The sequence below is a fragment of the Sinocyclocheilus grahami genome, unplaced genomic scaffold (assembly GCF_001515645.1).
Source record: "Sinocyclocheilus grahami isolate Dianchi unplaced genomic scaffold, SAMN03320097.WGS_v1.1 scaffold225.1, whole genome shotgun sequence".
NCBI classification, from domain to species: domain Eukaryota; kingdom Metazoa; phylum Chordata; class Actinopteri; order Cypriniformes; family Cyprinidae; genus Sinocyclocheilus; species Sinocyclocheilus grahami.
This window is the reverse complement of record NW_015505404.1, coordinates 1540511-1555559: the sequence shown is the minus strand read 5'-3', so window position 1 is coordinate 1555559 and position 15049 is coordinate 1540511. Positions and strand designations below refer to the sequence as shown.

At 39.7% G+C, this 15049-nt stretch overlaps 1 protein-coding gene across 3 annotated transcripts in view; it reads left to right on the top strand.

Annotated features, from left to right (window-relative positions):
- Positions 1 to 336: 336 nt before the first annotated feature.
- Positions 337 to 15049, top strand: part of tle3a (TLE family member 3, transcriptional corepressor a) — a 38837-nt gene continuing 24124 nt past the window's right edge. For 2 of the 3 annotated variants that reach the window (XM_016287834.1, XM_016287833.1), the window contains exons 1-7: positions 337 to 712; positions 1173 to 1331; positions 2001 to 2101; positions 2900 to 2963; positions 4485 to 4529; positions 10519 to 10581; positions 10735 to 10839. In XM_016287834.1, coding sequence (XP_016143320.1) covers positions 1308 to 1331; positions 2001 to 2101; positions 2900 to 2963; positions 4485 to 4529; positions 10519 to 10581; positions 10735 to 10839 — 402 coding nt within the window. In that variant the 5' untranslated portion in view covers positions 337 to 712; positions 1173 to 1307. The remainder of the gene's footprint in view (positions 713 to 1172; positions 1332 to 2000; positions 2102 to 2899; positions 2964 to 4484; positions 4530 to 10518; positions 10582 to 10734; positions 10840 to 15049) is intronic. The other variant, XM_016287835.1, reaches the window with a different exon arrangement.

The following is a 15049-nucleotide window of genomic DNA, read 5'->3' as shown; positions in this document are numbered from 1 at the left end:
TACTGTCTGAATACTTACTAGCTTGTTTGTAAACAAACATGTTCAGAAAGCATTTGACTTTTTCTTGCTTTATTCCTTTTTTCAAGAAATAAAATAACATCGACATTCACTGTGACATCGGACCACTTTGTTCAAAAATACCTAGAAATGTTCAACGGCTGCATTACGAGCTACCTGCTCTGATCTAAAATGGCGAGTATGATGTCATGTATCAGGATGCAGTCCCCACGTGGGGACACGGCCCTGCGATTGGCCAGCAGGCCAAAACTGTCGGTTCTCTCATCTGATTGGCTAGCAGGAGGTGCTCTCGCAGTGGCTCAGCCCTCTTGTCAGTAGACTGTCTGTGTGTGGCACAGGGTTGCATTGCTGGGCGAAGGGGAAATGCTCGAGAGGCGAAGTACAACGTAACATTTTTAAACGTACCAGACCTCTTCAAAATCGGAAGTACATTTTTGTCAGTGTTTTCTGGGGATTACACGAACATTTTTTTCGCGCCGTGGAGTTTGGCGTCTTTTAATTTCTTTGCCTCGGAGAAGCTGATTCTCACCGAGTCGCTGCTTGTGATAGAGCGAGCGAGCGCACGAAAGATGTTCGCCACCGTTCGCGTACACCAGGAACCATATCTTTCCCTCAGATATTGAAGCGGTGATTAACATTTCAGAAGTTACTGGAACAGTGGAAGTGATTCGGCGGTTCGGACGCACAAAGACAGGTACAGCGGGCTAGCAAGTTAGCTAACGACAATAGCTTGTTATCCAACCAAGACTTGAAACGCTTCTCACACTCACACACTGACTGAGCTCCTCACTTTATCACTTTGTCGACTCCTTTACGGTCGTCTTATTGGGATTCTTTCAAGTAATGTGCCGTGCTAGATGAGCTCCTGTCAAAGTATCAGTTGCCAAACAAAGAAAAACGCCAAATTTCCTCCTAATTTCCATGTTTTTCTTTTATAGTAGTGAAAAGCTGTCGTTTCGCTCGAGCGCTCCGCATGTAGTTTTTTCCCCCTGACACAATAAACCGAGTTGTTTTTAAAAGTGCAGGTGAAAATGCGTTATTAACGCTTTTATAGAGTACTTCTCAACCGCAAGTGTAAATTTCCAACCGTCAGTTTGAATGTAACGGTCTCCTCCTCGTCTGTGTTTGTTTATTTTTCATTGTTTGGGTTCCAGCGGCAGAGATCTGAGAGGATTTTTGCCCCCAGCGTCCAGTGGGCTTCGTGTCCGGCTGCTTTTTACAGTTCAGTGGCGTACCAGTGGACACCCCCCACCAAATAGACCTCCAATAAATAAAGGATACATTTCAAGATGTATCCACAGGGCCGGCATCCGGTAAGTGCATCTTGAACTGATATGGAACATAATTGCTACATCTGCATCAGTTTAGCTGGAGAGCCAGGGCAGAGCCGCCCGTCCATGACGAACGACATCCTGATGTGCTGATGTGCACCTTCATTTGATTTGCTAAGCCCTGGTGCCTGTGATAATGCTTTGAAGTTAAAGAACAGGGCGGTTGGAAGCACAATCAAGTGGGGTAAAAACCCCTAACGCCTCCTGTCAATAAAGCAGTTGACGTTGAATGGTAAAGAAATCATCTTTGTTCTGTAGTACGTTTTCGTGTTTTTCACGAGCACCTGGTTTTAGAGAGAGCGAGGCTGAAAACAACAGCATTTTTTACAGGCGCAGTTTGGCACGCTCAGACCCATCCAAGCGAGGCGACCCCATTTTTCCAGTCAGTGTTTATGTGAGGCACTGAAACGGCAGATCCAGAACTGTAAAGATTCCCCATGCCTCTTTTGTCAGAATGCTACTGGTGCTCCAGCTATCTCCCAGATGTCACTGTAGCGTGGATGTCACCCCAGCCCTCATTCAGGCTGAAATATTAGAGCTGCTCTCCCAGGGCCCAGAATGCATTAGAGCCTCGCTCTGCAGTCGGTGGAAAACAAATTTGGTTCTCTGAGGATATAATTGAGTTTGATTGATGCGATGGCTGTCTTTCAGGCGCCCCACCAGCCTGGTCAGCCAGGCTTCAAATTCACAGTGGCGGAGTCCTGTGACAGGATCAAAGACGAATTTCAGTTCCTGCAAGCCCAGTATCACAGGTAATAATTTAGAGTTATATGGCCGTAAATCAGCTTGTACAATTACCACATTGCCTAATTGTGTTTCACAGGCGAAGGGAGGAGAACTAAATCAAATTCATGTTTAAAAAATGTGTGTGTGGTTTAAAAAAAAAAGTTTTAATCATGTAGAGATGCATGATGTATCGGCACCATATTGGTAATGTCATGGATATTTAATTGTAGATGTTTTTTCTGCTTGTTTTTACATTATTTTAGCAACCACCTAATGTTATTTTTAAATTGATAGTGCTTGATTACAGTGAATATTTAATCTTTAAAACAACATTTTTTCCCCCGTTACAACAAGGACTTAAATTTAAGTTTTTATTTCATTCAGGTGTTTTTACTTTAGTAAATTTCAGTGAATGTTGCTTTTTATTATGCCTGAATTAACTTTTGCATTACAAAATCTGAATGTTTAGTAATTTGACATTTGACTAAATTGTTATTTGATGTGTATATGATGTATTAAAATTATTGCTTTAGAAAACAGTTATATCTTTAATATCGGCTGTGAAAATTGTAGTATTGGCTCAAGTATTAAAACTAATTGTATTTGATCATATGAAAATAATAATTTTTGTCATCCTGAATTTTAATATCGGTGCACCCCTAATGTAAAGCATTAAAATTGATTTTACTTTTTATAACAACCCCCTGTAAAATGTGAATGTATTTGTTAAGCTTCATGTTTGCAGTGTGAATTATTTTTGTGTGTTATAAGCAAGTGAAAACCCATGTCTGTTCAGTAACTGATTTGTTTTGTTTTCCTCCCAGTCTTAAAGTGGAGTACGACAAACTGGCCAATGAGAAGACGGAGATGCAGCGCCATTATGTCATGGTAAGATTAGCCAATATGTAAACTGCCATTATCTAGTAGCGGGGGTGAAGGTAGATGCCTTGTTGCGTGTCTCTCTGTATGTGTGTGTTTTAGAATGTGTTTGTGAAACCCCCTCTGGCGCTTTTAGTTCAGCCTCCTGCTTTATTAAAGGGCCCTGACTGACTGCTCTTAGCCTCGGGCCCTTTCATACACCAACCCTTAGCCGTAGGGGTCAATGACCACAGCATTGTCCCCTCTTCTCTCTCCCCCTCTGTTCTCCCCCTTCTCTCTACCTCCCTCTGTGTGTGGATCTGATTATTCTCCAAGGAGACGCTGCTCTCAGACAAATGCATGGCCGTAAATTGGGTGAGGGGTGATGGAGGAGTTCCAGAGCCGTCTGTGGGAAAATACTTGATCGCTGCAGAAATCCAAAGTCTTTGCAGCATTATGTCTTTGATGACCAGATTTTGCGCACAAACAAACGGCTACATAAATTCAGTGTTAATCTTAATCACGGGCTTAATCATTTACACAACACCAAAGCCCTAAATTCAATCGTAGACGTTCAAGAGATCAAAACAGCCTCATGTTAGGATTTATGATAGGGAGAGGAAAAACAAAGCTTTTTGTGGTGTATCTAAACAAGGTTAAACTGTGGAAGTGTATTCTCTTATCTTGTGTAAACATGCGAGCAATGACTTTAACCAATACCCAGGGACGCTAGTTAAACATTCCATTCACAGGAAAAAGCTTGTCAGTCAGAAAGGAGGAGAGGTTAGGTAAACACCGTGTACAATCCACACGCTGACTGTTTGAGTTGATAGTGTCAGAATCTAGACTTGCAGGACTTCACTAAGATCAGGGTGTTTTTAATCTTCTTTGTTATTATTATTACAATTGTTAAAAAATTTATTCAGTTTATCTAGAAAAAAATGTCTTAAGCATGAAAATGTTTTCTTTATTTATATATATATATATATATATATATATAACCCTTTAACCCATCTGAATATATGGGTTAAGCTTTGATTATGCAAACAGGATTCCCAGAGTCATGGAAAATTCTGAAACGGTGCCTTTTAGTCCTGGAAAAAAATCATGGAATTTGATAAAATGTTAGTGGAAAACTTGTACAGATTTCTGTTTCTCTGTATGTTTTTTTTTTTTTTCTGCTTTTTCTGGATGCATAATGTTTTGGCTAGAAATGGCTCTTTTTCATAAATCATCATCATCATTATTATTTTGAATGACTAAGATTTATCGAATTTTGTTGGTCAAAACATGTGGGATCACTGACCTAAAATCCAAGTGGGATTTCCATTGTGTGCTTTCATCGGTATCATACAAAGAAGGAGAAGCTGTGCAGATATGAGACACTGTTATGGGACATGATTTGAAGTACGCATCAAAAGCCTGTTCTCCTCTTTTCCCCTCATGTTTCACTAGAATCTGACTTTCTTTTCCCTGCTCTGTGATGTGAGGTGAAAATGTTTGATGTGGCTCGGATTGAATAAAAAATGTTTTCATTTCTCTTTCTTTCAGTACTATGAGATGTCCTATGGGTTGAACATTGAAATGCACAAACAGGTATGTAGCCCTTTGATCCCTGTTCACACAATCTCTGAGTCACAGAGGATCCATGTGCTGTGTGTGTAGATGTCAGTCAATGCAGTCACACTGGTGTGTTAGGAGGCAAGTGAAGTGCACTCTGTAGAGATGATGAGAGAGACTGTGGACTGTTCTTTTGAGCAGCAGTTAGAATCAGCCTAGAAGTCAGGACATTACAAGTACACACGCACACACACAGAGTCAAGTCTCTTTTCCTGTTCGTGCTGAGTAAAGTGTGGTCAGACAGTTTTGATAAGATTAAAGTCAGGGCTTTGGCAGGAGGGGCCGTGTGATTTAATGACTAAAGGGAGCAGAGTCTGAGGAGTCCCTATTATGTCAGCACATATAAGACAGCCTTTATAAATTAAAACTAAGGGGAAAATAGACGCTATAAATTCATCCCTTCCAATAAATTTTTACCCTGCATTTTCTCTAGGGCTGCAACTAACATACATTTTTGATAATCAATTAATTGGTCGTTTATCTCTTTGATTTAATTGGATATTCCATGTCTTTTCCATTAAGTGCCTAAAGTCAGCAACATTGCCACACGAATCTATATGAACCTATCATGACCTTCTTTGAAGCGCTGGGCAAATTGTGTTGTGACCTTTTTTCCGCCTCATACATTTTTCAGTTTTCCCTCAGAAATAGTTTTTTTTCTGCTTCTTCAAAGTGACATCACTGATAAATATCCGTTAGCTAAAATATCGGTTAGTTAAAATATGACTAATTGACTATTTTTATATTATCAACTAATACACTACTCTGCATCATATTTGCTGAGTAAAATCCAATACTTGTTTTTTTTTATTTTTTATTTTACTAATTTCGGAGTGCTAATTTCTATTTAATTAATTTTGCTTTAGCACGTCACATTCTCACAAAATATGATGTGCATTTCAGAATTTTAGATTTTTGACAACCATTGTAAGGTGAAGAAGTGTTTTATTATCCCTTAAGCACAGAAAAACCGCTACAAAGTCATGATTCCTGTCTTCTGGGATAGAACCATTTGTTTAATTCTCAGCCCATTTTTAAATGTATGAATGACTCTGAAGACGTTGTTTTATGCATAATCTTGAATCCAAGGCTAAAAATATGGTCAGTGACAGAAGAAAATGCAAACATGACATGACAATGTTTTCTTCTACGTCTGTGGATGTTTTACTACATCCAAAAATTACACGTTTTACTGATTGTCTATTTATAAACTAAGGTTTCTATAACTTTCTTGAACATTAAATTAAAGAGTATTTGAACATATTTTTCCACATCTTTGCTGATTGTAAGTTAAATTATATTAAATACTTCAACTTATTTGACTGTTTTTAATTGCTAAATGGATTGAAAAATCGCCATTCTTATTTGTGAAAAACTGTACATGATGGAAAGTTTTTATAAATATTTTTAAAATCAGCTTTAGGTAATATTAGACAAATAGTATCTTGTAAATAAGCATTTTTTAAATGCAGGGCTGTGTTATTGATTTTATTGATTTATTTTTTCCATTCAAATTTTTGTCCACCTTACGTTTTTGAAATTTGTATGGTTGTATGGTTCTCTTCCACCGTATTTACAAAGACTAATCTGATATATCCTGACTATTGTGACGCTTCGCACATTTCCTGTCCCCCAGATAATGAGATTGCGCTGTGCACCAGATGTAGTTAGGCCACCTCAGAGACAACCCAGCTCCCTCAGCCTGGTCCCCTTCTCACCTTATGAAGGTTAATGGCATCAGGGAGGAACTGGTGGATGGCGATCCACAGTGTGAGCCTCTGCACTCCCCTGTCTGTCAGGCCCCTTGCCCCTGCGATGCCTCCTGTTAACCACTTATCTCCCAACTGGCAACTGAGGGACAGAGGAGTGTGAGAAAAGGAGTAAAAGGGTAGAGGGTGGGAGGGCTGACCTTGTGTAAACATGTTAATCGACTGATCCATTTTAGCGCCTTGACTTATATCAGGAACCGCCACAGAGCCCATGGATGCACTGTTGAATAATTCATCCGACTTTGCCTCTAACCTGCTAAAGAGGAGGGAGGTAATGGTGTTCGTAAGCAAACACATGGATCCTACCCTTTTATCCAGGTCTGTTGATCCGGGTTAAATTGAACCCAGGAGCGGATGCCAGGCGGGGAGTGGTTAACCAACCGAGTTAGCAAAGATTGCCGGATCCGCACCCCATTATTCTCAGCGCTGAGGGTTTAATTCCGACTGTCAGGCAATCCGTTTCTTCTTCCATTCGGTTGGCTCTGATTTTAAACAGTCGTGGTGTAACGCGGATTTCAGGATGCACGCTAATACCTGCAGACAGCCATCGCGAGGGAGGAAATGCAGCTGTAATGGCAGCGGCTCCACGTCAATGAGCCGCTGTGATGACTGAGGTGCACTCACAACGTGGCTTATTTTGTGAGTTTTTCTCACCTGTTGTGAGACTCCGGGGGTATCCCCTCTCCTCGCTGTCAGACCCAGATTGAGCCAGTCAGGCCCGGCTTGACACGGGACGCTGATAAATGATTTATAAGGGGTGCCCTAGGAAGTGTTTGCTAACTGCTGGATTGTCCTTCTCTATGTGAGCCAAAGCAAACTGACTGGCTCAGTGAGGTGAGTACACAAAGCCTCTGTTAAAGAGGAGGGAGGATTGGGAAACACAGGCCCGCTCCGTCACACTGTTTATGGTGGTTAGGTCATGAAACCAGGTGAACCTGTACAATGACACTCCAAAACATATGCATAATAGAGCAGGTCTGTTGTAACAGGGCTATTTGGAGACGAAAAAAACAATAGAAAACAGGGTAGCCACCTGTGCCGATCAATTCAGGTAAATTTTAATGGCGGTTCTCAACAGCGCTGCAAGTTAACAACCCTGTTAAGCTTGTGTGCTCACGTCCGGCACGCACGTATATAGACCTTGTTATACCTTTACTACAGAGTGCGAGGCTGTCAGAGAGCATTACCACCCTCTCACCCCAGCAGAATACAGGGGCCCATCAACCCGGCTAGGTCAAGTATTGTTTGTGATGGAGACACATGCCTGGAAGGGCCAGTTGTTTTCCTCTATATTCAATGCTCATCAGCATCTCACTTCATTCCGCTGGCGCTGATGGCAACAGACAAATAGCTTTCAGCATGCCATTGACAGCCTGGCCCTGGAGTGCTCTTGAAATGGTGCTAGACAGGTCCGAGTACCTGTAATTGTGTACCAGAGCGTGAAGCTCACCACTTAAGAGGCAGGCTTTCATCTGCTTAAAGTGACATCCTATTTTTATCCACAGTTGTAGCTAAAAGCTCTGCTTGTCCAGCTCATTGCACAGCACGGCTTTCATCATAGGTTCATACATTACGTGCAGCGTATGCTGGCTTTTTGCTTACGTCACCACCATCGGACATCTCTTCCCCTGACAGTGGGATTGTTTTTGCAAGATAAAGCATGAAGCTTTAGAGTGAGTGTCAGATAAGGCAACCCTTGACCTCACTCGGCCAGCTGTCAACGTCGCGTTAAGCCCTTAAGGAATGTGTTCGATGCTCTCCAGGCCTCTCAGCAAATCCTGTCAAATGTTAGGCTGCTATTGACGCGGTTTATCTCGGCAAATAAAGATTATACACTGAGCTGGCTTTTCAACCAGCATTTTTGTTGATGCATTCTTCTAGTATTTTTTTCCGGAGTGTAGTTGGGGTCTGAAAGCTAAACTGGTACCCTGCTTTGATCCTGTTGCAACACCCAGTCTTGTCACATCAAGTTTGAATATAGCTTTCAAGAATGTGTAAAGATGATTTTGGATGCAATGGTATAGATAGATTTTTTTTTTTTTATTACAGTGACTTTTTTCATTATTAATTTTCATACATTTTATTCATATTTGGAAACACTTTAGTATAGGGAAACATTCTCACTATTAACTAGTTGCTTATTAGCATGCCTATTATTAACATATTGGCTGTTTATTAGTGAAGTACATGTTCTGCATGACCATATTCTACATCGCTAATCCTACCCAATACCTAATCTTAACTTCCTTACTAACTATTAATAAGCAGCAAATTAGGAGTTTATTGAGGTAAAAGTCATAGTTGATGGTTTGTTAATAGTGAGAATTGGACCTTAAAATAAAGTGTGACCTCATATTTTTGTTATATTTGTTGTTTTTGTTATATGGTCCGCTATAGTATTTTATGGTCTGCCAGGCTTTACTCAACTATAGCTTGACCTGACACACGTCTGTATTCCTTTGATGGGAAGGAGCGAAACTTTCTCGGGTGTTACAGAGTATCTTGTAAAAAAATATTGTGTCTGGCTCCTGCAACCGCTTGGCATTTTCGGCAATATGTTATAAATAATTCCCTGGTCGGTGCAGCGCTGCGTGTTTGCCATTGAAATGAAAAATAGAGCTGAAATCCCTGTGATGTGTTTGTGCTCCGTTCTGGCCCTGGGTTGAACTGAGCCTCATAAATTCTATAGATGATGTATCTGTAGCCGAGTTATTTTTCAGAGGCTTTCCTCCCCCCTCTCCTTTGGTCTCAGTCAAAGCCAGTGCCAGACCTGTGATGTGAGCTCCTTTCATCACTGGAAGAGGCTGTGATGTCGGCCGTGCTGTGTTCCTGCTGGCATCTGATGATGGAAAGGAAGAGGGGTGGTGTACATCCTACTGTAGCTGTGTGTAGCCTTTGGGTGGAGAGCCCTGGCTTTGCCCCCACCCCTCCTTTTACTGTCATGTGTTCTCACAAGGACCCCACATCATCCTCTGCTATTGCTTGCCTTTTTATCCACCATTCGTGTGTGGTACTCATCCGATTGCCAGGCCGAAAATTCAATTTAATGACCTGCCTGTGTGCACGTAATATGATTTTACAGGCTGTTACGGTCAAGCTGAGGTACCATTTGCATAATGATCGGTGCGCGATAGGAGATGGGGCATGTTCGGCTACAGTTGCCATGGCAACGGTCAGACGGGTGGAGAGAGAATGAAGGTCGGGTCCCTGCGGTGGGCTAGATGAGTGGGGGACTTGCTGAGAAAATGAAAAGGGTGGGGTCTGGAAAAGGCAAAATAGGCCTCGGCTCCTGACAGATCTGGACGTAATCCACCTTTCTTCATTAGTCAGAAGTGACACATTATTGTGATGTGAACATTTTCTGTTCCATTGTACAGGCTCGTCGGAACACAAATGTTAAGGTGTCATTATTCCTAAAGATGTGGGCCCAATTTTTAAATCATTTGTGCATTGTTTAACTTTAATTGAATTTGATGTGATTAAATGTGTTTTTCCCCCTACCCTTTTTAAATGATTATAAAAGCACTGAATCTCAAAGATGCTGAAAATCCTTTGGCTCTGACTGCTATTTAGACCATGTGTGTAAAATTTTTGGATGGTGAAAATTCATAAAGTTGGGGTTTATAAAACTGCTTTTTTTTTTTTAGTGGTCAGCCCTAAAGTCTTTTATCACATTTATCTGCTTCCAACATGTCCTCAGAGACTGTCTGCATTGTTTAACATCTGCTAAACAACAGGAGTTGGCAGTCATTTTGTTGTGGAGACATGTGAAAAAATCTACTTCTGCAGCTTTTTATTTTTACAGCAATTACATATCAGCGACGATAATGGTTGAGGTGTGAATGGGAAGCTGAGAGTGCAAAAGAAAGTCTAGTAGACTGTACCTGTGGGCTGATGGCAGCTGAAGTGCAGCGCTGCTCTTAACACAGCTCCAGTGTATCTGGCTCGTTCTTCGTGTGGTTTGGAGTATACACTCATCACAGCTGTGCTCCCTCTCTCTCCCCTGGGCTCTCATAATGTTTTAAATATTTCACATGTCAATATCACGCAGTTTGGAGTGTGCCGAGTCAAGCGGTTCTGATTGCCGTGGTAATTGGCTTAATCGTTGGGAAACGCTAAAAAAGGCTTAGTGGTGCACTTTAACAGAAGTAAATTAACCCTTTTTTAACTTTTCCCTCTTTCTTTTCCTCTTCCAGACCGAGATTGCCAAAAGGCTCAATGCGATTCTAGCCCAGATTATGCCTTTTCTGTCACAAGAGGTGAGCTTTATGTGAATTTTTAAAGCTTCATTTTAGTTTTAGATGCAGAATTATTGTCCTAAATTGTACTATTTATTATTCTCATTTAAGAACTTTGAGGTTTTTGAATTTGCATTGACTGAAATTTAACCACATTTTCTGTCCCTGTTGCAGCACCAACAGCAAGTAGCACAAGCTGTTGAACGTGCAAAGCAGGTGACAATGACTGAACTGAATGCTATCATCGGGGTACGTGGACTTCCCAATCTGCCTCTCACCGTGTGTATACCCCTTTAATTACTTTATTTGACCCTAATAACGGGGCAAACCGGCATTGTTGTAGATGCAAACTAATCCTATTAACTGATTTACAGATTATTTTTTAAATTAGTAGCTTATTTCAATCATGTGCAGGTTTGCCCCTACAGTGAATGCCTTTTTAAATGTTTTAAAGCTATGTGCATGTATCATGTGTGCTTAGTAAATGTATTTGTGGCTTGAGTGAGGAAGTGATTGTGTTTTAAGGTCATAGGTGGTGTTGGCCATAAACGTTGTCATTTACCAAATTTGCAGTATTTCACAAACTAATTCAAAAAGAGAATGGCTAACAACCTATTCCATTAAAGTGATGGATAATGATTATTTGTGTATATGAGTCTCTTAGTATTTCATTGCTTTCGTTTACCTCTTGGCCCATAGCCACATTATTGTTTATCTAATGTGCAGGCGGATGCTGTTGACCAAGCTTTGTTTAGTCTCTTCTATATGTGGCATGAGTGTGCTTAGCTTCCTCAGTCCCCTGAGTCTGCATCTAGAAGCTGTTCAGTGCTCTCTTTAGAGCCTGGATACCTTTAATTAGATCAGGTTTTACAGGAGAGGCTCATTCCTCTTTGCTGACCTGGATTGTGCTGGGAATTAAAGACAAATAGGATCTTGCACACAAATCCCTGAGCTACTACAGCTATTCCTTTCCTAAAAACACCCACATCTCCCTTCTAACAGTCACTTATTGTTCGGGGGCAAATGACCTGGATCTCTATCAATATGTAGGGAAAAACAAATCTGACCTCTGTGCATCCAGTAGTAAAGCTAGCTCTGATCTGATTACAGACGTTGAGCCTGCTTTGATTGATCTTCTTAAGAATTGCTCCACAGCTGAAGAATCTGATAATGGTGAGGTGAAGGTTTAAGGGTTGGTTTGTGTTGTCTGATATCGGAATTCAATTAGATCCTGAGCATTGACACTCACTCAGAGATAATTCCTGGAATCAGGTCTGAATGGGGCAGTCATGCGGTCGCTCTTAAATGCCACGTTATCTTCAGGTAGGATCACCATCTGATAGGTTTGATGTTATGTTACAGCAGACCAACTTTAATGACTCTTATTCTTTTAGGAGCCATTTACAAGTTGAAAAGCAGAAAAGATACTTGCTTGTCTGAGAGTTTTTTTTTTTTCTTTCTTTTTTCGGTGGATATTTGTAATTCACACAGTAGGCAGTGTGTGCACTCACGCAGGTGCCAGAGTCCTCATAAATAGTATAAGGCATTGGTGAGATGTGAGCTACACACTCTCAGAGCAGAAACCACCAGCATCTCTTATTGATGAACCTCAGGGCTGGTAATAGTATGCATCTAGGGCAGCGGCTTTTTTTTCTGCTGTGCTATGACTTTGATCAGAGGTCTTAAGATGGCCTCCTCTGGCAGCTCAGCATTTCTGCCCTCAACAACAGTTTGTGCTTATCAACCCTAGCCCTGTTTATTTTAGAAAAGCATAAGCATTTCTATCCACATTTTATACTGTTTTCAGTTCTTTCTCCACATACTTAACTCCCAGTTCTGTTTGTACTGTTCTGGTTATCACAAGTTTATAGGCTGTGGTTGGGTTTGGAGCTTTTAGTGGTATTTATTTATTTGCTGGCTGTATAAAACTAAGCCTCAGTGAATATCTTGTTGATCTTAATGTGCGTTTTATTTCTTCATTAAGTTTCCTATAGAGCGTGTCATTAGAATAATTTGTGATACCTCTTGTCTTGTGACTTTTAATAGCATCTTTGATTGAATGTTTAATATATATGGCATTAGCATTGGTGGTAAGTTTGATTCATTTCTAAAAATGTCAAATGTTTTAGTAAAAAAATGCTGTTTTTCCTACAATGTATTGATATATTTGTTCAGAATAGAAATATACAAGTATTATTTTTATTTATATATATATATATATATATATATATATATATATATTAGGGCGGTCAATCAAAGTTTTTAATCAAATTAATTACATGTTGTTTCGATTAATCGCAATGTAAATTTGACTGTGAAATACCCACAAAAGATAATTTAAAGCTATTTTTGTGTTAAATGAGAAAGTATCAGTTAGTATCAATCAACATAAAAGATCATTTGAGAAACATCTGAGTATGTTTTTGTTCATACAATGAAAGTCATTGGTAACTAGGGCTGGGCGATATGACGATATTATCGTATATCGACGTTGTCTCGTAAGTATCACGATGTCGATGTCAACTAGGGCTGTTATTTGTCGATTTTATTAGACTATTCGATTTTTTTAAATCCTCGACTTCATTTTGCTCACGGCGACTAACCGGCAAAATACCGGAAGTTTCACAGACGAGAATGTATAAAACACATTATTAGTCATAATTAAGCATAATTGTGAATTCACAAACGCTACGATTTAATTAAATAATTGTATGCAATGCCATTCTAATACAGTATATGCGCTTTAATTATTTACATGCGTGTAGGTTAAGTACATTCTTCACACAGTGGCTCCGTTCACCGTAGTTCCACAGGAACTGTTATCATTTATATGTGTGGAGCGTTTCAAACTCCATCTATGCATGTTGTTGTGAGTTTGGGTTTATTATAACGTTCATCTGGGAACGCAACATGTGCCATTTCATCAGATTTGTAAGGTAAATAATTTATAAATCTACGCGCAAACAGGAGAATACATCACGGTTTCAAAATAAAAGCTCAAACCCTCACTCTGAGTTTACACGTTTTGTATGTCCACATATTAATTTATTTACAGTGGCTATAGCATTTCTGTCCTAAAGAAATGGCCAAATATTAAAGATTAAGTGGACATTTGAATGAAATGGTGCTTGGTCAGTATTAAACAAGGATTAGATCGCACAGTAATGTGTAAAATTGATGTCCACATATTCATTTATTTACAGTGGCTATAGCATTTCTGTCCTAAAGAAATGGCCAAATATTAAAGATTAAGTGGACATTTGAATGAAATGGTGCTTGGTCAGTATTAAACAAGGATTAGATCGCACAGTAATGTGTAAAAACAATCGTCAGGCCGTTGGCACCCTCTGCAGGCCTTTGTTGTAATCCGTAATGTACATTAGCTCTATTGTTTATAATGCATTGTGTATTTTATCAATTTTGTTCAATAAAACCATATGATTTCTTGCTTTTGATACTTTATTTGAACTAATTATTATTGCCTCATTGCTATTATATATGTATTTTAAGTAATTTTAAAGGCTATTGTTCACTTACATCTATTTTTATTGCCACAAAAAAATTTATGATAATTATAGGGCACTATGAAATCAATTTTATTTCCAAATTCAGTTTTTTCCATTTTCATGGTTAAATAAAATTATTAATCAAAAAACCTGTCTAATTAATTGAGTTTTACAGTTTTATCTTTACCAAATTCTGTTTTCCATTATTTTCTGGATTCCATTTCAATGGTTCCATTAAATTTTAATAATCAAAAGCATCTCCAATTAATTTATTTTATTTAAAGGGGTCCTATTATGCTCTTTTACAAAGTCTTGATTTTGTTTTGGGGGTGTACTAGAACATGCTCTCATGCTTGGTGGTTCAAAAAATGCATTATTTTTCACATAATTTACATTATTACAATACCTTTCTCCCCAGTCTGGCACAAACGGCTCAATTAGTTCCGGCTTTGATGAAGGTCCACCTTCCGAAAAACAAAATGTGTTGTGATTGGTTGGCTGTCCCAGTGTGTTGTGTTTGGCGAACAGCTTAGACAGTGTTTCATTACTGCCCTTGCTCCGTCTTTCAACAAAAAATTTTGTGCGAATCCGGCACTGTACTCCCTCGTGTTGTGGAAGCTGTCCTCAGTAAAATGCGCAGCACACAATAGTAAATTGGGGTTATAATGCTCAGGAACAGAGTTAAAAAATAAATTGCAACCACTGTTTCCTGACATCATCCGCTTTTGGAAGTCCAAACAAAGATGTTTGGGCACGGAGGTGAAAAAAAACAGCATTTCAGGCGGTCGCACACCGGACGAGAATTCAAATACTTTATTTCCAAATACATTATTTTCTATGAGTGTAGGCACACCGGCGGCGCCCAGCTACATCATGTTATACTTGTAAGAATTGTTCTAGACATGCCGAAAATTTTACGCTACAGCACAGCAGCTCTTCTTCGTTTTCTCTGATGCACTAACTCTGCAGCAGCACTTCTTCTT